The sequence below is a fragment of the Symsagittifera roscoffensis genome, chromosome 1, assembly GCF_963678635.1.
Source record: "Symsagittifera roscoffensis chromosome 1, txSymRosc1.1, whole genome shotgun sequence".
Classification (NCBI taxonomy): Eukaryota; Metazoa; Xenacoelomorpha; order Acoela; family Convolutidae; genus Symsagittifera; species Symsagittifera roscoffensis.
Genome location: NC_087062.1, coordinates 6,449,072 through 6,472,724, shown reverse-complemented (window position 1 = coordinate 6,472,724; position 23,653 = coordinate 6,449,072). Strand labels below are relative to the sequence as shown.

General features: G+C 37.2%; 1 protein-coding gene across 1 annotated transcript in view; it reads right to left on the bottom strand.

Annotated features, from left to right (window-relative positions):
- LOC134843901 (uncharacterized) overlaps positions 1-23,653 on the bottom strand; it is a 681,357-nt gene that overhangs the window by 75,357 nt on the left and 582,347 nt on the right. The window contains exons 13-35 of the mRNA XM_063860276.1: positions 21,999-22,301; positions 21,289-21,597; positions 20,805-21,068; positions 19,916-20,143; positions 18,385-18,534; positions 17,204-17,265; positions 16,316-16,689; positions 14,190-14,365; positions 13,909-14,106; positions 12,903-13,118; positions 12,491-12,626; positions 11,507-11,688; positions 10,058-10,177; positions 8,539-9,813; positions 8,107-8,265; positions 7,478-7,624; positions 5,396-5,710; positions 4,638-5,205; positions 4,093-4,438; positions 3,129-3,354; positions 1,357-1,833; positions 817-1,106; positions 25-354 (exon numbers count right to left, since the gene is read on the bottom strand). Of these exons, the coding sequence (XP_063716346.1) occupies positions 25-354; positions 817-1,106; positions 1,357-1,833; positions 3,129-3,354; positions 4,093-4,438; positions 4,638-5,205; positions 5,396-5,710; positions 7,478-7,624; positions 8,107-8,265; positions 8,539-9,813; positions 10,058-10,177; positions 11,507-11,688; positions 12,491-12,626; positions 12,903-13,118; positions 13,909-14,106; positions 14,190-14,365; positions 16,316-16,689; positions 17,204-17,265; positions 18,385-18,534; positions 19,916-20,143; positions 20,805-21,068; positions 21,289-21,597; positions 21,999-22,301 (6,851 nt within the window). The remainder of the gene's footprint in view (positions 1-24; positions 355-816; positions 1,107-1,356; positions 1,834-3,128; positions 3,355-4,092; positions 4,439-4,637; positions 5,206-5,395; positions 5,711-7,477; positions 7,625-8,106; positions 8,266-8,538; positions 9,814-10,057; positions 10,178-11,506; positions 11,689-12,490; positions 12,627-12,902; positions 13,119-13,908; positions 14,107-14,189; positions 14,366-16,315; positions 16,690-17,203; positions 17,266-18,384; positions 18,535-19,915; positions 20,144-20,804; positions 21,069-21,288; positions 21,598-21,998; positions 22,302-23,653) is intronic.

Sequence of the window (23,653 nt, the reverse complement as noted above, 5' to 3'; positions counted from 1 at the left end):
TGTCAACTAGTCCCGAAGACTTACTTGGGGTAAGGACAGTTGAAGATCATGAAGTGCCTAAGGAGTCTGGGGCTCAACTTCTGCGAAGACAGAGCCGGATTAACAGTCGTCACATACTGAGTCTTAGACAAACTTCTCCACTTCATCGACTCGGGATCGAAGACTCCGTCGCAGTCGAGGTGTTGTCGGATGAACTCGCACGCTGATTGGTTGCCGAAAGAGTCTATTTCAGACATGTTGATGTCGTCTATGAAACAGATGAGTTGTTTGTTGCCTCGGGGGACAAAGTTGTTGCCGTATTTCCACTCCAGATTTTCTCTCAGAACTGACCAAAGTGATTTCGCATTTGTCCGGCTAAAATTTTACATACAATTTGTAGTTTGGGCAACGCGAGCTAAATGTTTAGATGAAAGTTAACTAGATAACATGGATTTATTAAAGAAGTTAACTGTGACTTAAAAGATAATATAAATGATTCAAATAAAAGTATACAGTATTTTGAACATGAAATTCTGACAGATTTTAGAGCCTAAATTTGATGTGTTTTTAGGTTATGATTGAACGGACAACATAAATCTAAAATGACTATGATACTCACTAATTAACAGGAAATAACTCCAAAAGGAATTCTTCTTCGCTGAAAAATTATTATTCGACTTTTTAACAACATCGCTCTTTTCAAGCGCCATAACATAGTATCACACAGAAAAGTTCATTGTTAACAAAAAAGTAACCATTAAAAAGCAGTTAAAAGAACTGTAATAATTAAAAAGAGTAAAAATGTTAGTTATAACTTCAATTTCTAAAGTTGTTTACTTCGCAGCCGAATGTTTGGTGGCCTTGATCCCTGAAACGTCATTGCTCCAAGGACCCCTCAACTTATCCATCAGAACCGAAGTCTTCCCGCACCCGTGCTCGCCCACCAACATCACGGGAGCACCCGATTCTTGGGCTAATCCGACCAGGTTGCTCAACTGTTGGGTCGATACTGTGGGTACGAAGGCGTGGTGTGCTATTCCGCACTGGGATGGGGCAGAGTAGGGGGGCAGGTTTTCGTCGTAACGAGCCCAGTCACAAGTCTCGGAGTCGACGTAATAGTCCCAGACCTAAAAGAATTGCTTTTTTTGTGAATTAAAAACGTACATCAGACTTTTTGAGCTCGCAAATTAAAATGGTTATTGAGTCACTTATTTTGCCTTTTGTTTCACATAATTCGCCCAAAAATTCATTTCTCAAAAATGTAATTTTATTTTAAGAATAATTGACAGCTTCAAATTTGAAGTAAAAGCGAAAGCATTACAGAGAAGAAAAGTGTTTTTTTTTTAAACTAAAGTAAACACGTAAAATTTTACTCACGGTTCCTTTGATTGGCACAGGCGATGAGCAGAACGTCGAATGCCACCATTCAGAAAACATATTTCGACTCTCTTTCGCAAACAGTCCACCGAACGCCCAGATAGCCGAAAAGCAGAAAAATCGCTCCAAAATCTGCTCTCCAGCATTTCGGAAGCTTCCTAGGGAGCCGTCGATCAATCTCAACATTGTTCTGACTTTATCTATCAATTGCACCGAGTCTAACGCCTCCCGGATGATAATTTGGTTGCTCACACGATCTGTACCGCCCTCTAGCGGTCCTTTGAGCATTTTGGCAGAATGTTCTAGAAGTTTTGGCACGTACGTTTCAATGAATTTCTGAAGACTGGGTTTGTAGTGGACCCATTGGTTGTTCAGCCAGACAGACGTCACCATCTGGTAGGTCAGTTCTGATTGGTTGAGAGAAAGCACAGGTGCGTGAGTAAGAACGGAGGGGCTTAACTGCGCCAATGAGTCAATCTGGAGAAACAAACAACAACATTTCACCTATAAACTTTATTTAGAAAATTAAATTTATCACACCGAGACGAAGGTGAGCTCCGCACCACTTGCGATACATTTTTTTAAATTTGAAAATGTCGAAAAAACTAGATCTATCAAAATGATTAAGGCTAGTTTTGAAACAAAATCACGCCAAAACATTAGAATAGGAAATAAACATCGGAAGATAATGTACCCAACGGTAACGAAGCCGAAAATACCTTGTCAGAAACCGTTTAAGCCGAAACAAATCAAGACTTATGAAAAATGAATAAGTCCCCCTCGCCCTCAAAATACACAAACACTCAAAAAACTTCATTTGCTCGTCAAATGAAACAAAATGAGGCCACTAAGCTGATATAATATAAGCCTATACCCAGGGGCGGATCTAGGATTTTCTCGAGGGGGGGGGCGGATTTTCGAAAAATTTTGACGACCTTTTTTTTTTTTTTAGGTCGACCAAATTGATTTTTCGAGCTCTCCCAGAGCACTGCTTTGCCCCTATTTTGGCAAAATTTTCTGCGCCGCAGGCAAATTTTTTAAAAAACAGTCAAAAAAGCCGTTTTTGGGCAATTTTTGAAAAATTTTGACAAAAAAATCGCATTTTTTTTGGCGCGCGCTCCCCCTCAAAGTTAGTATATATTGGCGCCAAAGGCGCCTTTAGAAAAATTTTAGGGTCGATCCGCCAAAAATGGATTTCTGAAAAAGTATCAAAGGGGGGACCCTTTGGGTCGGCAGGGGGTCGAATCCCTGAGGGGGGGGCGTCCGCCCCCCCCGCCCCCCCCCCCCTAAATCCGCCCCTGCCTATACCTATGAAAAGCTTATGAAAAGGAAGAAAAAAGCCGAAAAAAATTCAAAAAAATTTAAGACTAATAAAGAAGTTATTAAGTCCCCCTCACCCTCAAAACACAGACACGCAAGCAAAAAAATTTTTTGGCTCGTCGAAAGATGCAATATGAGGCCAATAAGCCGAAACCTATTAAGCCAAAAAAAAACAGAAACAAAAACAAAAAAGCCGAAAAAAGTTGTTGTCATGAAAAACTTGAATTATATTTCTATCATTTCTATCATCAGCATTTCGTGCGATCCAGTCTTAATGGCTTTATGCTCCAAGCAATCAAAAATTTTTCAAATGTATCTAAAAAATTTGACGGTTAAGAAACTCGCAAGATTTTTTCAAAATATTTTTAATAAAAGCAAAATTTTTGATAATTTTTTTTTCAAAAAACTTGATAACCAAAAAAACTCAAGCACCAAGTTAGACAAGCACTAACCTCCCAGAATATCTTAATGTTTCCAGCCAACTCAAACGACTCGTTATTGGCGAATGTGAGTTTGCCGTTGCTGTGGAGGACGCTGCCGAATATCTCCATCTGTCGCTCGTTGATGTTTCCGTCCATCACCAGGAATCGGGTGGGATCCGAATGGGAGTCGCTGCCACTTTGGTCGTTGTGGGCGTAGCTCCTGACGAGGGTGTTGAAGCCACCGTCCACCCAACGACTGAAGCAGAACCAGGAAAAACTGCCCAAAAAATCCACAATACATAATTACAATAATCATTATAAAAAGTTGTTAGCAGGCTCGCAAATTTGTAGAATAGACATAAAAAAAAAACGTTAAATATGTCCAAAATGATCCACGAGACATGAAAAACTGAACAATCAAGGCACGAAAAATGCCCAAAAACTCCGAGTAATTTTTCATTACCATCAACCCAACTATTAGAGCGGAGAAATAGAAAATACTCAAAAAAGTGCATTTAGTTCTTAACCAAGGGTACAACAGTATTTCTTTACTAAAATCTGAGCTCTTAACACCTGAAATCTAATTTAGAAATCACAAGGATAATAATGTAGATGTTTTTGGGACCTTTTTAATAGAATACTCGCTTAGGTTCATTTGTTAAATCAGCATTAAAAAACTTCTTCAGGTCAATTTTTCATCGATGAATCAAATTTTGGAGAAAAACAGAACATGTGCTTAACTTTGATAGCTAAATGGCGTAACCTCTTTAATTTCAAGTCCTTCATTGAAGATTCTTAGGTAGTAAGGTATGGTTTACGCAAGAAAAACTAATGATAAAAATTTGAAGTGAGGGTTAGTGAACTCAAAAAAACCAATCTGTACCATACGACCACCAACAATTTCTCCTAAATTATTTGTCTAATAAGAGACCTTAAAAAAACCAATAGCCAACGAACTTCTACTAGGTAAATCAACAGCTAGCGAATTTCTTACTTGGAACTTGTGTAGTATCCAAACAACTCATGAGTCTCCAGAGTCCCGACGACCAGTCTGTCTGTGGACACCTTGCAACCTTGAGACTCCAGAAGTCCCGAGTAACATTTGATCACGCTACTCTTCCCACTTCCGGCGCGTCCACTGACAATCGTGAAATTATGAGTGGAGCAGATGTCAGCTAATTGTTGGATTCGAGTCAAGAAGTAAGGCGATGACGCGAGTCCAAGCCTCTCGACGATTTCGCTACGGGCTGTTAGGTTTTGGTTTGGTTCTTGGTTGGACCTCGAGTATTGACCTCTGTCGAAGCTGAGATCTAAACTTTCTTGGATGGTCGCCAGCATGTCTGAAAAAGATGGTCAAAATTTGTAGATTATTGTCTTCAGAAATTGCAAGCAAGAAAAAAATGAAAACAAAAATGAAAAGTTCTTTTTTTTTTACTAAAAATAGTTTTTAAATATTAGGCAATGCAAATTTTGATCTGGTTTTTGACAATCTAGGACATGTAATTTTTTGACATAGTGCGAAATAAAAAAACTATTTACTGTTATCATTTTGGAATCTAGCCGACTGTTCCTGAAGAGTCATCGGAACATTCTCTGCTTCTGGCATCACACTCAGCAGTTTGTCCTTAAAAATATTCGCCCCTATGGACCCTGGATGTCTGCTCACAAACACAGTTTTCAACGCCACTGCCAACGCCTGCACTTCAAGTAAAGTCTGTTCATCGTCTGATAAAGTGTCAGTCTCATTTTTGAGTTTCCAGGATTTTCGCATTTCTTCCAGGGTTGTCCTGGCCATTTCTAAGATGTTTTCAGTCAAAGAAGGTGCCCAGCCAGGCCCTGGCCAGAACTTATCAGCCCAGAAATGAGAACTAACTGTCGCGATTTTTTCATCAATGTCCATTCTACATCCCGATAAAGCGCTTAGCTTCCGAGCCAGAGAATTAGCATGGGTGAATCCTTTGGAGATTAAGCTGGCCTCGTATGAACTTTTAAGGTCAGGACAACTCAAAGCCACCTGGCGAAATTGGGACACGACGGAGGGAGGGAGGGCAAGAAGGCTGCTCGAGCGAAGGATGGCACGGTCGGGATTCGAACTGGTGATCTCGACCTAGAAAAAAAACGGGAAGCATATTAGTCTCATAAGTAGAAAACCAAATTACATTTAAAGAACGTCTCCAATTGGATATGGATATTTTGATTCAAAATCGATCGGTTAGCTGAGCAAAAATCAGTCAGTTAAGCAAGTTAATCCAAATAAGAACCTTCTTCTTAGAATGGAGGTAAAAAAAATAACGAACCTTGTCATCAATCGTGCAAAAGACTCCTGGGTTGTTGAAGCTTTTGATTGGATAGAAGAACGGCTTCAGATCCATCTCCGCCTTCTTATTCTTCACAGCGTCAATCAAAGAGTGAATCATTTTACCCAGCAAGACAACCAAACTGGGTTTCAGATGGTTCACATTGTGAATTGTGACCCAGAGTCCGGATAGAGCCACGCCCTTGAGGACACTTTCCAGAGTCTGGGAAGTTGTGAAGGAGGTGCACGTTAGAGGAAAGAGCGCCTGGCCGAATGTCTTGGAGAGTTCTTTGACTGTTTCACGCTTCGAAGAACCCTGCAACATATGTATTTAGATAACACACAAAAATGCCTAAGTTTTGTTTGAAACATCATCACAGATAAACATAGTTAAACATAAAATGAACATAGTCAACCCATGAAAAGCTGAAATAAAAAACATGCGGCAATTAGAGGTTTTTACACCCGGATCTATGTGCGTGTCGGACTCGATTATAATTGATCGAAAATAGCCTTTTACCACAATTGAAGGTTTTAATAGTCATATTTGTAATGGGCAAATTAAAACACTTTTCGTAATCATGTGAATGAAAATGGAATTCCAGCAGTATGAACGAAAGTGACACATTTCTCATCTCCATATTTGGTGGCAAATTTGGAAAAAAAATAAGAGCAAAATGTGTGTAGACTGCGTGATCAGCTCACAGATGGAGCGGCTATAATGTTTTTTTTGGCCATGATGGTCAAAACTTTTGCCCATTGCGTGTGTGAAGGTGAACAAAACTACTCACAGATGGAGCGGCCATGATGTTTTTTTTGGCCATGATGGTCAAAACTTTTGCCCATTGCGTGTGTGAAGGTGAACAAAACTACTCACAGATGGAGCGGCCATGATGTTTTTTTTGGCCATGATGGTCAAAACTTTTGCCCATTGCGTGTGTGAAGGTGAACAAAACTACTCACAGATGGAGCGGCCATGATTTTTTTTGGCCATGATGGTCAAAACTTCTGCCCATTGCGTGTGTGAAGGTGAACAAAACTACTCACAGATGGAGCGGCCATGATGTTTTTTTTTTGGCCACGATGGTCAAAACTTTTGCCCATTGCGTGTGTGAAGGTGAACAAAACTACTCACAGATGGAGCGGCCATGATGTTGTTTTTGGCCATGATGGTCAAAACTTTTGCCCATTGCGTGTGTGAAGGTGAACAAAACTACTCACAGATGGAGCGGCCATGATGTTTTTTTTGGCCATGATGGTCAAAACTTTTGCCCATTGCGTGTGTGAAGGTGAGCAAAACTACTCACAGATGGAGCGGCCATGATGTTTTTTTTGGCCATGATGGTCAAAACTTTTGCCCATTGCGTGTGTGAAGGTGAACAAAACTACTCACAGATGGAGCGGCCATGATATTTTTTTGGCCATGATGGTCAAAACTTTTGCCCATTGCGTGTGTGAAGGTGAACAAAACTACTCACAGATGGAGCGGCCATGATGGTTTTTTTTTGGCCATGATGGTCAAAACTTTTGCCCATTGCGTGTGTGAAGGTGAACAAAACTACACAGATGGAGCGGCCAAGATGTTTTTTTTTTGGCCATGATGGTCAAAACTTTTGCCCATTGCGTGTGTGAAGGTGAACAAAACTACTCACAGATGGAGCGGCCATGATGTTTTTTTCGGCCATGATGGTCAAAACTTTTGCCCATTGCGTGTGTGAAGGTGAACAAAACTACTGACAGATGGAGCGGCCATGATGTTTTTTTTGGCCATGATGGTCAAAACTTTTGCCCATTGCGTGTGTGAAGGTGAACAAAACTACTCACAGATGGAGCGGCCATGATGTTTCTTTTTCGGCCATGATGGTCAAAATTTTTGCCCATTGCGTGTGTGAAGGTGAACAAAACTACTCACAAATGGAGCGGCTATGATGTTTTTTTGGCCATGATGGTCAAAACTTTTGCCCATTGCGTGTGTGATGGTGAACAAAACTACTCACAGATGGAGCGGCTATGATGTTTTTTTTGGCCATGATGGTCAAAACTTTTGCCCATTGCGTGAGTGAAGGTGAACAAAACTACTCACAGATGGAGCGGCGACGATGGTGGGTCTGAAATGGGACATCGAGAGTGCCATGTTTATCAGTGTCTTCTCTGTCTGTCCACTCACAGTCTGTTTCACTGAGGAGCCCTGATAGTCGAACTGGTACTCGCCTACCACCTCCCCAAAACACTGAAACGGAAACACTAGTTCAAAACTCAAAAGACAAGAACAATAGTTTTGAAAACTGAACAAAAAAGTTAGCTGTTTTTCAAAAACTAACATTACAGGTTTGAGTTCTACTTAAAAAAAATTCGGCCATGCAATTGTTATTTTAAAAAGAAAATTCGGTCGTCATCTTTACTTCCGCCGGAAAATCGTCCGAAAATTTGATCAGATTATATTTTCTCAATTCGGAGAGCGAACACGATGTATGAAAGCACTTAACAACTTAACAGAATTCTGGTCACTTACAAACTCGGTTTTTGTTCATGAAACCTCGACGTTTTTTTCATATAGTCTCGTTATCGAGTGATCTGCGGCTTACTTTCAGTTGCATATTAATCTGTAAAATTAAAGCTTTGGTTTTCAACTATTTCGAAATGTAGCAGAGAATTATTACTTCAATGTCTTCGAAGAATCAAAAAGCAGAGCAGAAAACGATTAATACTGACTTCGATCTTGATGGGTGCAACTGTGTTGAGGGGTTCGCAGTAGAACTTCATCATCTGCTGCCAGTAGAAAGTGAACAGGAGATTCTTATTGGCACAGTCCAAAGCTCTCTCAATTCGATCCCTCCAAGTGATCAACAGGTTTATCACTCCCTCCAGTTTCTGAAAGAACAATTGCACTTCGCCTGTACATTTTACTGCCTGCCCAATTGTATATTTTATTATTTTATCGTTTAATTGTTTTATTTGCAACCCATTCTCCTAAACAGTCCATATTACCATCTACGGTTTTCTTTACTTCGAACAAAAAATCAGTTAATTGGTCAAAAAATGATTGAGCCAGAAACAAATGTAGTTTAATTTAACCAACAAGGCCTCTCAGAAATTAAATTTTTCTGACTACGCCATTAAAAAATCTTGAAGACTTTTAGGTACCTTCATTTGATAAGGTCGCATAGCCAAGTCGTAATACTTGGACAGCAAACTCGCATCTTTCCTCGAATGTCTATGCACACTCGAAGTCCGCGGAGGAAGAGGCGGCAAATCTAATTCAGTTTCTGCCTTTGAAGTCTCATGAACTTCCTGTTCATTACGACCTTCACTACCTTTCACGCTTTCTTCACGTTCATTTTTGATTGAACTCTTATTTTGTTCACCGTTTTCAAGGTCATTTTCAGGTTGAACAACGTTCTGGTCACTTGATTCTGCTCTTTGATCTTCGCCGATAATGTTTTCCTCGGATTTTTCTAACTCAGGGTCTTGATCACTTGCTTCAAGTTCAGCGTCTTTTTGTTCAGAAGCAGATTTCGCATCGCTCAAATTTTCGTCAAGAATATTTTGATCTTCCGTTTTTTCAACAACGCCTGTCGGTGACTCTTTGTCGAATTCTTGATTTTCGGCGTTACCTTTTGACGGAGAAATACTTCTGTTGTCTTGACCTTCGCTCGAACTTCGCAGTTGATGTACCCTTTGCGACGGTACTTCAACTGCTTGTTCTGGTGATGCAAGCTGTATCGAAGTCTCTTCGACTTTAACTTCGCTTGTTTTTCTCGGCATTTGATATCCCTGCATATTCGTCGGCTGAGGGTCTTCGCTTAGCTCGTTTTCAAGTTGAATCAATTCAGTCATTGTAGCTGTCGCTTCAATTTCAGGCGCTCCGTGAAAAGCGGATTCCAAATTATCCATTTCGTCAATTGACATGTCTTCAAGGTCGGTGTCTTTTTGGCGCTTTCTTTTCATTTCCTCAAGGGAAATAATCAGCTGGGAGATCTTATCCAGGCCTCGTTGCATGTTTGTCACCAAAGTTCCTAAATGTTTTTCATTTCTTCTTTCCATCGCAATTTTGGCAAGGTTTGTCAAATCGCAATTCAACGCTAGATACATTACTTCGCTTGGAATTTCAACAAAGCTCTTGGCTTCAGTTTTCGACGTCTCTTTTTCTTCTCCAGCTGATCTGTTGATTTCGATCTGCGGAATCCCATCGTTCGGCTCCTGGTAATCTGGATGTTCGGAAACATCCGCAATAGCTTTCGAACCATTCTGCTCAGTTGTGTCATTCAGCTTCCCGCCGATTATTGAGTCTCGATCCTGTTTCCAGTATTCGAGATTGATAACCTCGAATGCAGATCGAATCCAAGCTTTGAGTGTTGATTTTGACTCATAGGAGATTTCGTTGAGCCATTTTTCAGTCTCGCCCTTGCAAACGATTGGCTAAAATAACAAGAACACATAACTTCAAGAGTTTTGTTAATATTATAGAAGGTTACTTCAGATAGTCAAAATTATCAGACATCTACAAAAAAAAATCGACGTTTGGAAAGTCGTGTGATCATTTTTCAATGGTGCTATCAATGAGGATACTTTAAAACAGCAAATGAAATACTACAAAAAATTTTGATCAAAAAACTACAGTGCCTGATAGCGATTTAGCAAGGACACGTGTTTGTTGACTTACATTGACTAGTTCCAAGGGTTCTCCAATTTTGCTCATCAAGTGTGTGATTCTGAAGGAGGAAGAAGTCTCCTCTTCAACTTCAGTTGTGTCAAATATCAAACTGCCGACGTTATCGTACACCTAAGATGAAAATTAAGTTAATTTAAAAATTCTTTTTTGTAGTCAACCAGCCCGGAGGCATAAGCCGGAGTTTAACCATTTAAATTGGCAAAAGTTCATGTAACCAGCGCCCATTAAGCTAGTGACTATCAAGCAAAAGCTCAGCTTGCAAATTGTAACGCACGTGCGATTTGAAATCGCAATCATATGATTGCTGGGCACCATCACTATCGGAGCGCCATAATGCCACTGCTCATTTTGATTAAAATATATTTTAAAATATATTTTAAGACTATATAAAATAGCGTTTTCATGTAGTTTCAAATAACTTAATCATTTTCTAAACAAAAAATAATAATTATTACAAGCTAGAAATCACTTCCGTTCTCAAGAAGAACAAGACTGCTCATATAATTTTTTTGAGCGGGATAACTCCCCACGCACAAAAAATTCGCTTTATGCTTTTATTATTATGAATAAAATCTTTAAAGCACGCATATATTTGTCCAAAACATGGTCAAATTGGTAATTTTCAAAAAATAATCGGAGGTCAAATATCTTTTTATATTTGAACTCAGGAAATTGATATCTTCAAAGAGGTATTTTTTTAATAAAAACTATAATTTCGATCGCCGAAAACTGACTGAATAAGAAAACCAAACCAAGCATAAATATTCCGTTTTCTTCGGAGGTCGGAACAAAAAGGAAAAAGAGAATTTTTGTTCATTCATTGCAAATCAGAGGGTAAGAAACCACAAAAAAAATTGCAAAAAAAATCTTTCACTGCGTTTGCCATTAATTTAATTGGATCTACTTAACAATCGATCCTCTTTCAAGAAAAGAGGATGAATTGTTAATTAGATTAAAATTGTCGAATTTTCAACCAATCTGATTGCAGCAAATAAAGAAGTCGCAATAGAAAACTATGTGCTAATTTACTGTAATTATTCATAGGGTTGGAGATTCTTGAGTGGAAACTATATGGGGGGATTACTTAGAAATTCAATTTACTTTCTAATTTAATTTTTGAATAAAGAAGCGAAGCTGCACTTCGCAAACTCAAGCGACAAAACGCCAAGAAGTAGCTTTAAAAAGTGAAAAAAAGAGAAAAAAGTGCAAAAAATATCACTATGAATGTAATTTGACTACTGTAAGTAGACTACTTGAATGAAATAGCTTATTTAAAATATTAAATCGGCGAGGGTAATAAATCAAAATAGAATGCGAGAGGAAATTTTATTTTTATTTGCGAGAGGATGAATTTTATTTGCGAGAGGATGAATGCGAGAGGATGAATTTTATTTTTATTTGAGTTCTATTTATATAGACTACTTGAATGAAACGGCATACCTTGTACATGTAGTGCTTGACCTGGTTGAGGTCGCTGCCGTTGGCAATGATTGTGATGACGTCTTCATCTGAGAGGAAGTAGAAGCGGGCAAAGCGGGACCGCCTCTTCTCCAAATTCCTCAGCAGACTCGAGTGGCAAAACTCAAAGTTTTCACTCATCTTTTCCAGCGTCTTCCGGATTCCTGGATAAAAAGAAACAAAAATGGGATTTACGGATTTTGCAATGAAATGGCTTCACGGTGGTAGAGAAACAAAAATGGGATTCACGGATTTTGCGAGGTACGGAATTCACGGTGAACATATTGAAGGCCCCTGTAGGCTTCTGATTTTCCTCACGATAGATGAAAATGCAAAAAAGTTACGATGTGCAAGAGTTATCATAGGGCTCGTTTCAAGAATTATCATTGCGATGACGCCACCTTCTAATTCCAGAAAAGTTGGAAAATAACGTATGATAATCATGAAAAATCAGACCATTAAAAAGTTTTTGATTATATAAACACACCGAACTCGAAGCCGATCGCAAAATTTTTATCCTTTTTCTAAACTTTTCTAAAAAAAAGTTGCACCAGCCTTGCCAGCAAGAAGCTCTACGGTGAACTATTCAAATAACTGGAGGTTTCTAGAAACTCATTGTTGACGGTTGACGTGATAAACATTTTGAAGCTTATCGTACTTTAAGAATGGAGTAAAAAAAACTAGAATATTTGGCTCTTTCTCATTATAGCTTCAAGCAAATAATCGCCTTCCTAAATCAAAACCTTTAACAAAACAGCATTAAGCTTATCTCTGACCAATTGAACTATATATAGAACATAATGTAAATTGGCAATGGGTAGATAGGAATATAGGGTAGAATAGTATAGGGCAGAATGGCATGGGGTAAATTGGAATCGAGTAGATTGTCATGGAACCTTTTCGTCACTATGCGGGGGCAGGGGGTGGGGTTCTTGTGGAAAAAGTCGAGTTTTTTTCAATGGTTACCTTTGTAGAAGCAGCACTGTAGGATGTTGGGTTTGTGCGCAGTGGCCTTCATGAGAATGCGGAAGTTCTTGTTCAGAGTGGAGAACAGAATGGACTCCTTGGGCAACACAATCCCCATCTCACTCTTGGCGAAGATCTGAAATCAAACAAGTTAGTTATATTAACTCTCATTATCAGAAATTCAGCTAATCCAAGTAAAAATATGAAGTTTATAAATACATCGGGTTCTCAGTTTGTACTAAATTTCGATTCTTCTCTTTTTTTTCCATTTTTCTTCAAAAAAATAATTTCATATCATGCTCATCCATAAGTTTATGATAAAAAGTACTTAAAGCTCTGCTGAAATTGATTTTTCTTTCTTTCTTTCTCTCAATTTATTTAATTTTTAAATTCCAATTGCACATCAACTCACCTCGTCGAGTTTGAGCCACAAGTTCTGGGCTTTGAGCCACACTTTGACCACACTCTCTATGTCCTGAAGGATACTCTGCCACTTGATGATCTCGTCCAGGAAGGATCCCGCGTCTTTGTTCTGTCGCATCCTCTCCAAGTCCATCTGATGGGACTCCAACTTCTCAAACACCTCGTCACACTCCGCCAACAGGAACATCTTCTGGCTGAACTCCATCTGGACAAACAAATCAACATATTTCAGATTTCCAGACTATCAAGAAATCATCTCGCATAGAATCGCAGAATTTCTTTAAGTTATACATAAATGCCATGACTCAACATCAAATATATCAGATTTTAACACTTTCAAATTTTAAACAATTTCATATTTTTTGCGATAATTTTTTAGAGCTAAACAAAACGGCTCGTATATCAAGACAAAGCTCTGAATATTTTGATTGGACGCACTTTAAAGGCCGATTCAAATAAAATTTTGGTTGAAAATTGACGAAATATTTGAAAAAAAAAAGAAAAGATTTTTGTAAATCATTTACAACACGCTAACTACAAAACCTGCATTCTTATTTATCAAAATTTGATGATTTCAAGGTTAAAACATATAATGATTGTGCACATTGAATGATTGTTCTATGATAATCAGTGCTTTACGATGACTGATTCTGATTGGTTGAATTGAGTTCAGTACCGGATTGTCTTTCACGGCTTGCAACACTTGGTTCAAGGCCACCGATGGCTTGTCCAGCATTTGGGCCACTAACTGGTCCAGGTTAAACTAGCAAAAACCCAATTAGATCTTGAAGATTTGGAAGTTTAAGAAAAAGTTTCGAAGCCGAACATGAAACGCCACACAATAAAATCAGTCAAACTTTCTGTACTATTTTAGAAACTATCAAAAAAAATAACTACCACACTACATACTGTAGCACCGAGTGACCTGACATTTCAGGTCAAAGTGACCGATTGATCAAACATTTAAGGTCGGACGATGAATTACAACCACTAACTTCTGTTTGCATGTTGGTGATTTCCATCGGCAAAGATGAAAGACTAATCCTCTTGGCGCGTCCAGGAGTAGTGAGTCTAGCAGTATTCGCTCTGCTCCTAGAACCCACACTTCCTCCGTCGTCGGCAGGAGCTGCGATGCTCATCACTTTATCTCGACTCGTTCTTCGACTACTTCGCTTACTATTATTTCCCGACTCCTAAATTAACATAAAACAGGTACGTAAGAGTTTTCATCAAGAAAAATTTAGAGTATTCTAGAAAAAGATTGAAGAGTGCATACAAAAGCATCGTCATCTGGAGCATCCAGAAAGTCTTTTTGTTCCATGGAAGATTTCACGTGTTCCTTCATTGTGAACACTTTTCCCAGCCAGATTTCTTCGAATCTCTTCAGCATTTGTTCAATCGTGAGGTCACCTTGTGCTCGAGACACGATCTTTCTGATGTCTTCTGAGTGCACTGAAAACACACAAGTTCGGTTCACTAAATTCTTAGATTTAAAAAAAACGTAGTTGAATAAAAAATATTGGAGACTAGAGTAGTGTAATAATAAAGTGAGGCTTTTTACTGCTTGTCTTTTTGTCATCAAAATTACTGGCGGCCTTTTTTTAGATCAACCACATTGATTTTCTGAACTCTTGATTTTATACGCTCTTGAACTAATTCGAATTTTTGAGCAGTTTTAAGTTATCTTGGTTCAGGTTCGTCGAAAGAAAGGAGTTGCAATTAATCTGGCAATCACTATCTATCATTATTAAGTAGTAAAAGTTGAAACTTACTGAATTAATCAGAAAAAAAAACATTGAGAAAAGAGCCAATGAACGCGAGAAAACAAAAAAAATACAAACAAGTTTTTCGAAAATAACTAACTTTCGAATTACAAAGAAAAAAAACGGCCTTACAGCTGTTCGAATTTCAATTTATGATTGACACTTTTTTGACAAAAATAACCCAATTTAAGAAAACTGGATCAATAGGTAAATTGTTTTTCGCTGAAAAATATGATTATTAAAATCCAATTCTGAAATTAGAAGTCGATCACGTTTTCGGTGACTTTTAAACTTTGGCTGTTTGATAGCGGAGTTTGCCTTCTTTTTAACAAAGGAATAGAAGTGAACTTGAAAAAGATCAAAAATCAGTTTTGCAAGACCTCAATTTTTACAACTTTCTTTTTAAATTTCGCACCATTTGTGATACAACAATTAATCACTGTGACTAAAAGCAAATGAAAAAAAATGAAAACTTAAAAAAAATCGTTTTTTTTAAATAAAATTTGAACAAAATTACCTTACCTACATCATTAGAAACTTTACAAAGAGCTTTGGGAAAGCTCAAAAAAGCCGTACTTTCCAAAAAATTGTTTCTGCGGGAACTAAGCCAGCAAAAATAAGCAGAAAGACAAAAATCTGTATTAGTCAAAAATTTTCAGTTTGCAAAAAGAACAAGTCCCGATTACAATCGAACACAAAAAGTAGAAATAAAAAAAATGAAAATTAAACCCAATATCAGACTTGGTAAAGTTACAATTTACTGAACTTTCAATTGTAGTAAAAAACTGTTTAAATTGGAACAAAACACATGCTCTAGAAAGTAAGCCAATCAAAACCCTATCAGATGAAAAATGGCGTTTAAAAAACGGAAAATGAACCGACAGAAACTAGGTCGAAAACTACGAAGCCGAAAAAAATTGAGATATTTTTTGAAAAAATAATTACAACCTGATACGGGCTTTACCTAATTACTAAATAAACTATAGTACTTTTTTAAATTTTCGAGAAATTGAGCATGTCATAAGATTAGAGAGTCCAGTATATATGAAATGAGTCCTGTGAACAAAATTATTTACGGATAAAAAAGTCTATTACCCGATCGCAAGGGTAATAAAGAAAGTTTATTAGTGAGTCCAGAATCCAGGAGATGAGTCGTTACGCGAGAAAATGCCGATTTAAATTATTTGGACAAAACCCAAAAAAAAATCAATTTTAAATTTCAATTTTTTTTTAAAAATTGGCTTGATTTTAGACGAGCAATGATGAGATAAAACATGCTTAGAATTTTCGCAGAATTAATATGGTTTTTCTTTGGAGATTAAACCCTTGTTAAATGTTGTCGGGCTAAGTAAGAGCTCACTATAATATATTTTTGTCAGCAATTGACCCGGTAGCTTTAGCGTAATTTTTGATTGACTAAAAAAGCGAAAAATGATTCATTTTTGGAGTAAAATGTTTGGCCCATTTAACAAGGGTGTAATCTCCAAAGAAAAACCATATTATTTCTGCGAAAATTCTAAGCATGTTTTATCTCATCATTGCTCGTCTAAAATCAAGCCAATTTAAAAAAAAACCGCGTTTTAAATGTCAATTTCCTGATAATTTATATCAGCTCTAAATGTATATGAATAAGACTTGCCATGTAAATTAGTGTTGAGCAGTTTGCCCAGAGTCATATATCGAACATTGTCCTGGTCGATTTGGATCGAACTCTTAGTCTCCCTGTACAACTGCTTCCAATGTCTCGCTCGCATCGCACTGTTGCTCAAGTCGTCGACCAATGGGAGGACACCTTTGATCATCGTCACAGACACTATTAAACTCTCAGTTATGTCCCAGCTCTGGCACTGTTCTGGATATTGGGAGAGAGCTTGTTCCAGAGTAGCGGCCGAGTTGGCAACTTTGAAAGTGTCCATGCTGAACCAACAGGTGTTGAGCCAGTTTTGTTTCCACTCGTTGACTTTTTGAGCCATTTCCCAGATTGAGGAAAGATTTTCAAGTTCCTTTTTCACACTGAAAAATTTCTGATGTATATCAAACTATAATAATGTAAATTAAGTTACTTAAGATAAAAATGTTTCAATCCGTGAGTTGGATCAGAATTACTGGCTATATTTCTAACATAACACAGGAACAGATGATGAAATAAATAAGTTTACTTTTGATCGATTTCAATAATAACTACCAAAAATTATAAACAAATGATGGCACAAATTTATAACTAATTTGAACTCGTGAATAATGACAATGGAATGTTCTTCTGACAAAAATAGAATCGAAAATGACGGGAGGAAAACAAAATGCAAAGGATTGACCAAACCGAAGTTACCTGAGTGAGAACTCTTTCATGTCTGGTAAGACTCTGTAAAGGAAAGAGAGAAAATTAGAAAAAAAAATCTCGTTTTTGTTAGTATTCTATTTTGAAATACCTTCGGAGAAACGAATCGCATTTCAAATTCCCTGGTTATAAATTGTTTTTTATTAGCTAGCTAGACAGGATGTAACAACGAAAGCAGGCAAAACTAACCGATTGAGAACTTTGAAGTCTACGGCGGGAATTTGAAGAAGTTCTTGCAGTTCGTAAAGATCCTATAACAAATAAAAAATAATCTTATCGTTTTTTTTTTAAATTTCGAAACATTAAAAACCTATATTTGATCAGAAAAACAACAAGACTGCTCGTATCAGGGCAAAGCCCTGAATGTTCTGACTGGCTTTAAAGGTCTATGAATCAGTAATAACTTGAGAAACGCAGTGTAAAAAAAAATAAATAAATTGAAATTTTTTTTTAAAAATTTGAGATCTTTTGTGAAAATAATCCCCCCACACGCCATATAAAACACAAAGTGATAAATTTCGCTTCTAGTAACAAATAAATTATGGCAAATAAGCTCCCTTCAACCAATTTGGAACGATTTCTAAGACGGATTAAATTTTCGGTTACGCTTTAATCGCGCGAAATATATCGCGCGTTAATTGTCCCAATTCAATTGGCCAAAATGCCAAACTTTAAACCCCCATAATTTTACAAAAAATGATCACAGGTGAAATATCTTTTCAAATTTAAGCTCAGGACAACAATACCTTTTGAATGATATTTAAAAAATTCTGTAAAAAATGGCTAGTTAAAAAGTCGAAATTTGTCTGAAGAAAAAAAACCCACCCCGAGCACAAATATTCCGTTACTTTCGTATCGAAAGTCGGAACAATAACATTCAACACTCAAAATCAGAAGTTATCCGTGTGTGTTTTTCTCGCCCAATTACAAAAAAGTGTGAATCTAATTAATCAGCAATCTTCATTTGAAACGTCATCTTTAAAATAGTTTTCTTCGTTAAGAAATCGTTAGATAACAGGCAGCACAAATTTTACTTTGCATGACGCTAGCTTGAAGTTTCTCGCAGTAAGAACGCTTGGTCCCTTAAACAAGCCAAAAATTCAATCGGAACTGAACCCCGAGAAAGGCTAAAACTGATTTATAGTGCGAGCACTACACTATTCGCGCGTGCAGGATGTAAGTGCAGCGAAGCAAACGTTCGCCAATTGCCAAATTAGTTGTAAGAAATTAAAAATGTTTGTGCGTGTTGTATGCTAGATGAGGAATCTTCGGCTATCCAGGACCATTTTTTCGGCTACCCGGGATCAATTGGGCTTTCCGTGTACTGCATGAAACATACCTGTGAGACATACCTGTGCCCTGAGACATACCTGTGCCCTGAGGTTGAGTTGTTGGAGTTTTTGGTGGAATTGTTGGATGAGGTCGAAGGCGGAGGAGGTGGGGCAGTTCCTCTGGTAGACCACAGAGGCCGCAATCTCACTCTCTAGTCCCCGAAGCTCATGTCCGAACTCCTGCAGCTTCTATAATTTAAGATAAAAAATATGAGACAAATAAGAGAACACTTTTAATGAACACTTTTATGGGCGGGTTAGGTTAGAAAAAAAGAAGGTTCTTACTAACTCGCAAGCTCGCTTGTGTAATAACGCTAAGTTTACCCTGTGTTATTGTACCGATCACAAAAAGAGGAGAAAAACTTAGTATTCGGGTGTGTTTGAGTTTCTGAGTAGCGAGAAAAATCAGTTTGAAGTTTTAGTTTTTCAGATTAATTTGGAGCGAGAAAAACGAGCGAGTAACGCAAAAAACTCCTAATGAAGCTGCGAAGCATTTAGTTTTTAACAGTGGAGATATTAAAAGTTTTTTTCAAAATAAATACACAACTCACGTAAATAAAAATTTTACGTCGTTCTCATAATAGCGTCGCTGTAGAAAAAGAAGGAAAATATATTATCGCAAGGATAAAAAATACTAGTAAAATATAGAAGGTGGTACAATGAAGACCTGAAATCAGTAGCAGATTTATGGGGGAGGTCCCACCTTTGTACTAGTTTGAGATATCCATTTTTGGCTGACGGACCCTAAAATTTTCTAAAGGTGCTTTTAGCGATATTTACTAATTTTGAGGGGGAAGCGCGCGCTAAAAAAAGGTGCAATTTTCTGGTCAAATTTTTCCAAAAAGTGCCTAAAACGCCTTTTTTTGGCCTGGTTTTTCAAAATAATGCCTGCGGCGCAAAAATTTTGGCCAAAACAGGGTCTTTTTAGTGCTTTGGGAGAGCTCGGAAAACCAATGTCAAAAAAATGGCTCGGAAATCAACCTAAAAAAGGTCGACAAAATTTTCGAAACCTTTTTGAAAATCCCCCCTCGAGAAAATGCTAGATTCGCCCCTGCCTGAAATACAAAAATCTAATGTGAGAGGTGCGAATAGATAATACTTAGCTCGAAAGCAATAGTCGTCATAAACTCTTTTATTGAAACTTTTTACACGAAAATTCGTGCGCTATTGGGTACTTTTATTCCAACATCTAGCTAAAATGATTTTGAATTTAATTATTCAAATTCACATTTATGAACTATCTAGCCTAATTTAACATTTGACTATAAAACTAAATCAAAACCGCATCAAAACAGCTTGAAAAGCCTAGAAACAAAACCTAAATTCGAAAACCGGCTCTTTTCCAGTCCCCCTTTGATGTTTTCTGAAATTCAATTTTTGAAAATCCATTTAAAAATAGCTTTTCATGCTATAACTGCATCAAAACGCGTTAGCGTGAACAGGTGAACAAATATTTGCAACTTTTTTTATATAAACGCCGTGTGAAGTTTTTGAACAGCTTTATTTTGTAATTTTATGAAGGGGGTGGGAAACTAAAAAAGAGCCCGAAAACCGAATAAATTAAACTAACCCCAGTTATGAACTCAGATTGGTTATGAATATTGGGTGTCAATCTCTGCTTGGCGAAGGTCACTTTGCTCTTCAAATTACTCCACCTCTGAGGTGCAGTTGCAAACGCCTTCTGAAGGTCACGAGGAAGTTCACTGCCCCGGATGCCCAGTCCGTGCTTCCTCACTAACGCTACAGTGCGTTGCATGGCTGTGAATTTAGAATCCAACTCTGCATGTTGAGAGGACACCTGAAAGATGAAAAAATATCGCCTAGATGAAAAAAAACCAGTTCTTTCAATGCTGGCTAATCCCAAACGTAAAAATAAAAAGACAGAGGCAAAGCAGAGCTTCCCACTACTTGCGATTCAACTAGATCTATCAAAATAAATCAAGATAATTGTGAAAAAAACATGCTAAAACAAAAAAAAGATACATTTGCTTTAAAAAACACACATTTTTAGTTAAGATGTATTGAAAAGTTGAAAATTTTCGACATGTAAATTTTTAATTAGTTAAAAAAGTCTTATAATCAAAATTTAAAAAATTTTAACATTTTCTCAAATAACTTATTGTGGTACTGTTTCTGTTCTCACAAGAAAATGTTGACTGGAGGCAGAGTAGGGTTTCAAAGTAGAGTTTTCAGAGGTAATAAACTTGAACCAACTTTTTAATTTTGCTCCAAAATGCACAAAAAAGCATTCAATAAATCGCAAATGACCTTCGAATCCCAAAGTAGGTAAAAAACAAACGATTACTAAAAATCGTAGAACCTTAATGAACACGTACTCGATGTAATTCTCGTTTATATGATCCAAAGTCTAGTGCAAAAACTGAAACATAACAATTTTTTTCTGATACTAACAGCCAGCAAATAAAAAAATCATTCAAATGCCATCTAAAAATTCCTACCTCGTTGAAGATGTGCATGATCCTCATGATCTCATCGAACTCCTGCTCATTTCCAGTCACTTGTTCCAACTCGGGTTCGATCCTCCGTAGGAAACTATCGAGTGACGTCAGCACAGCAGACACCTGTTCTATCAAGTAGTCTGTGTAGGTCCAGATGGCTTTGTTGGCGTACCCTTTCAACACTTCCTTTATGGGACTGCAGTCTATTTTGAGCCAGCCGACGACGAAGAAGTTCTCGAACTCCTCTACTCTCATTCGGGCGATCTGCAATACTTTCAACAATTAATGGCTTATATATCATGTTTTATATCATGAGTAATACTTTTATAATGCTTTCATATAAACTAAGAGTTTGGTACCAAATGACTTGACAAAGACTCTGATTTAGGGGTTTATAATATATGAAACTCAAAAACCCTGAGACTGATTGATCCCTTTTGATTACAATTTCTAATGTAAAACCATACTTGAAATGTACTCCAACCTTGTAGATTTCGATTTCAGTCTCAAACGCATCCAGCGAGGGCATGTGTTCAAAAATCCTATCTGTCATCTTCTTCGCAGTGTGAAACCCAGGAGCGGAACTCCTCTTACTTTTCGAATTACTAGACTCAGACATGGTTTTATCCGAGCGGGAACTCTTGGCCGCAGTTGCCTGGTCGCTGAGAAGGTACCCCTTCACTTCTTCCCTCAGAGGGTAGGGCTGAAGTTTGCCAGAGAGGAATTCGTGGAAGACTGTCGGGATGTCGTCTGTCCAGAGGAAATAGAAGTCATTGAAGGGAACCACGAGGCTCTAAAGCATCACACTCTTTAAATATGGACTTAAAACTGTTTAAATATGGACTTAAAACTGTTTAAATATGGACTTAAAACTCTTTAAATATGGACTTAAAACTGTTTAAATCTGGACTTCGACGAAGCTAAAATTTTTGAAAAACAACAAAACTATCAATTTGCAAACTGCAGCACTGGAATCTTGGAGGCATTTGAAGGCAGCTGGAATTTAGTTTAGCCATTTTCGGCCTATTCAAATTGTGGAAAATTAAAACCTGCTAAAAAGATCATCAATGAAATGAAACTATTCGAGCTTGAGATTAGAAAAACAAATACCATTTAGCATAATAACTGTCCGTTACCATCAAATTGAGCGTTTCTTCAGATAAATACTTATTTTCAAACAAAGTTTAAACGTACTTTGCAGTCCTGACAATTGGCCTCCACGATATTGTCGATCTTCTCTATGTAATCACTGATGTTCACATCTGCGGCTATCCTTTTATGGTACTCGTCAACATCCTCCACCTCCCCTCCCCCTCCCACAGCTGGGGGCACAAACACAGGCTGGATATAAGACCCCCTGTTGAGGAACTGAGAGACCCACTCTTCCACAGCTTCCTGGACACTTGTCTCGTCTGATGATTTGTCCAGAGGAGGCTTGAAGCCCAGTCGTCCATCCACCAGGCCCAGTTTGATCACAAGAAGGGGCTCTCCTTTGGGCTGAAAGGACACACATTAAGTAAAAGATCAAAGTGACCGAAAATTTAAAACAATGTTCGAGATGAGACAAATTTACTATGACTAGTTGACGTAGAACAATGAAGCAAAATATTTTAAGTTTACACTCAAAAAAAAGTTAAGGTAAATTTACCTTAAAACATCTTAACAACTAAGGTAAATTTGTACTACCTTAAGTACACCATAACTTACCTTAAAATACCTTAAAAATTTACCTTAATCACCTTAAAAAATAAGGGGTATCAGCCTTAAAAAACACCTTGCACAAAAGTCTTTTTATTTACAAGTTTTACAATTCCATTTTCAGGGACACCATTGAGAGTAAATAAAATGCATTATATTTAGTTAACTGGCAAACATCATTTATAAACAAGGATAGCCGGTTAGTGTGCAAGTAGCACAAAATGTTCCGACCATAGGCTTAAAAATACAAATTTTTTTTTTCAAATTATAGTCGTTTTTTTTTCTGCGCGGTGTGATGAAAGGATCTGAACAAATTAATAGAGCTGAGGCAAATGCGACGGTCATAGCAAAATAAGCAAATTGGAAAGCAATTTTTAGAAAAATTAATAGAAAAAATACTAGAAAAATGATCAAAATGAACATTAATTTTAAAAATGACAAGAAAATTTTTTTAGGAACATCACTAGAAAAACAAACAAGACTGCTCGTATATCAGGGCAAAGCCCTGAATGTTTCGACTGCCTCTTGATCCATATTGAACAATCTTTTGAGAAAAAAAAAATTTTTTAAATATAAATTTTGTACAATATCAAAAATCAAAAGTTAAAATTTGATCGTACGAAATTAATACGACCATGAAACTATGATTTCGATCGCCGAAAATTTTCAGAACAAAAACCACCCCAAGCATATATTTTACGTTTTTTTTTTTTAAATTGGAATAAAATTATCAATTCAATTGTTTTTTGCAGTTTTTTGAATTTTTGACGTTTTTTTTCTAAAAAGGCGCTAAAATACTCAAAAAAAGTTACTTAAGTCGAGTAAAACTAAGTTTTTACTGCTTAAATTAAGCAATCTTAAGCTTTTAGACTATTAAAACAAACTATTGTAAGCCTGCTCGCTCAATCAAAATCAGACGAAAAATCAAAAACTTGAAAACGGGCTTTCTCGTTATTAGGAAAGTTTTTTGGAATTTTCAAAATGTCGTTTGAATCAAGACTTCAAGGGCTTTTAAATGATATCACTCAACTCTCTCCAATGAGTATTTGTGGTAGCTGATTTTGTGTGGAGAAAAAAAAAGAAAAAACTAAAACACACCCGAATACAAAATTTCTCAACATTTTTTAAATGGTCGGAACAAAAAATGGTTC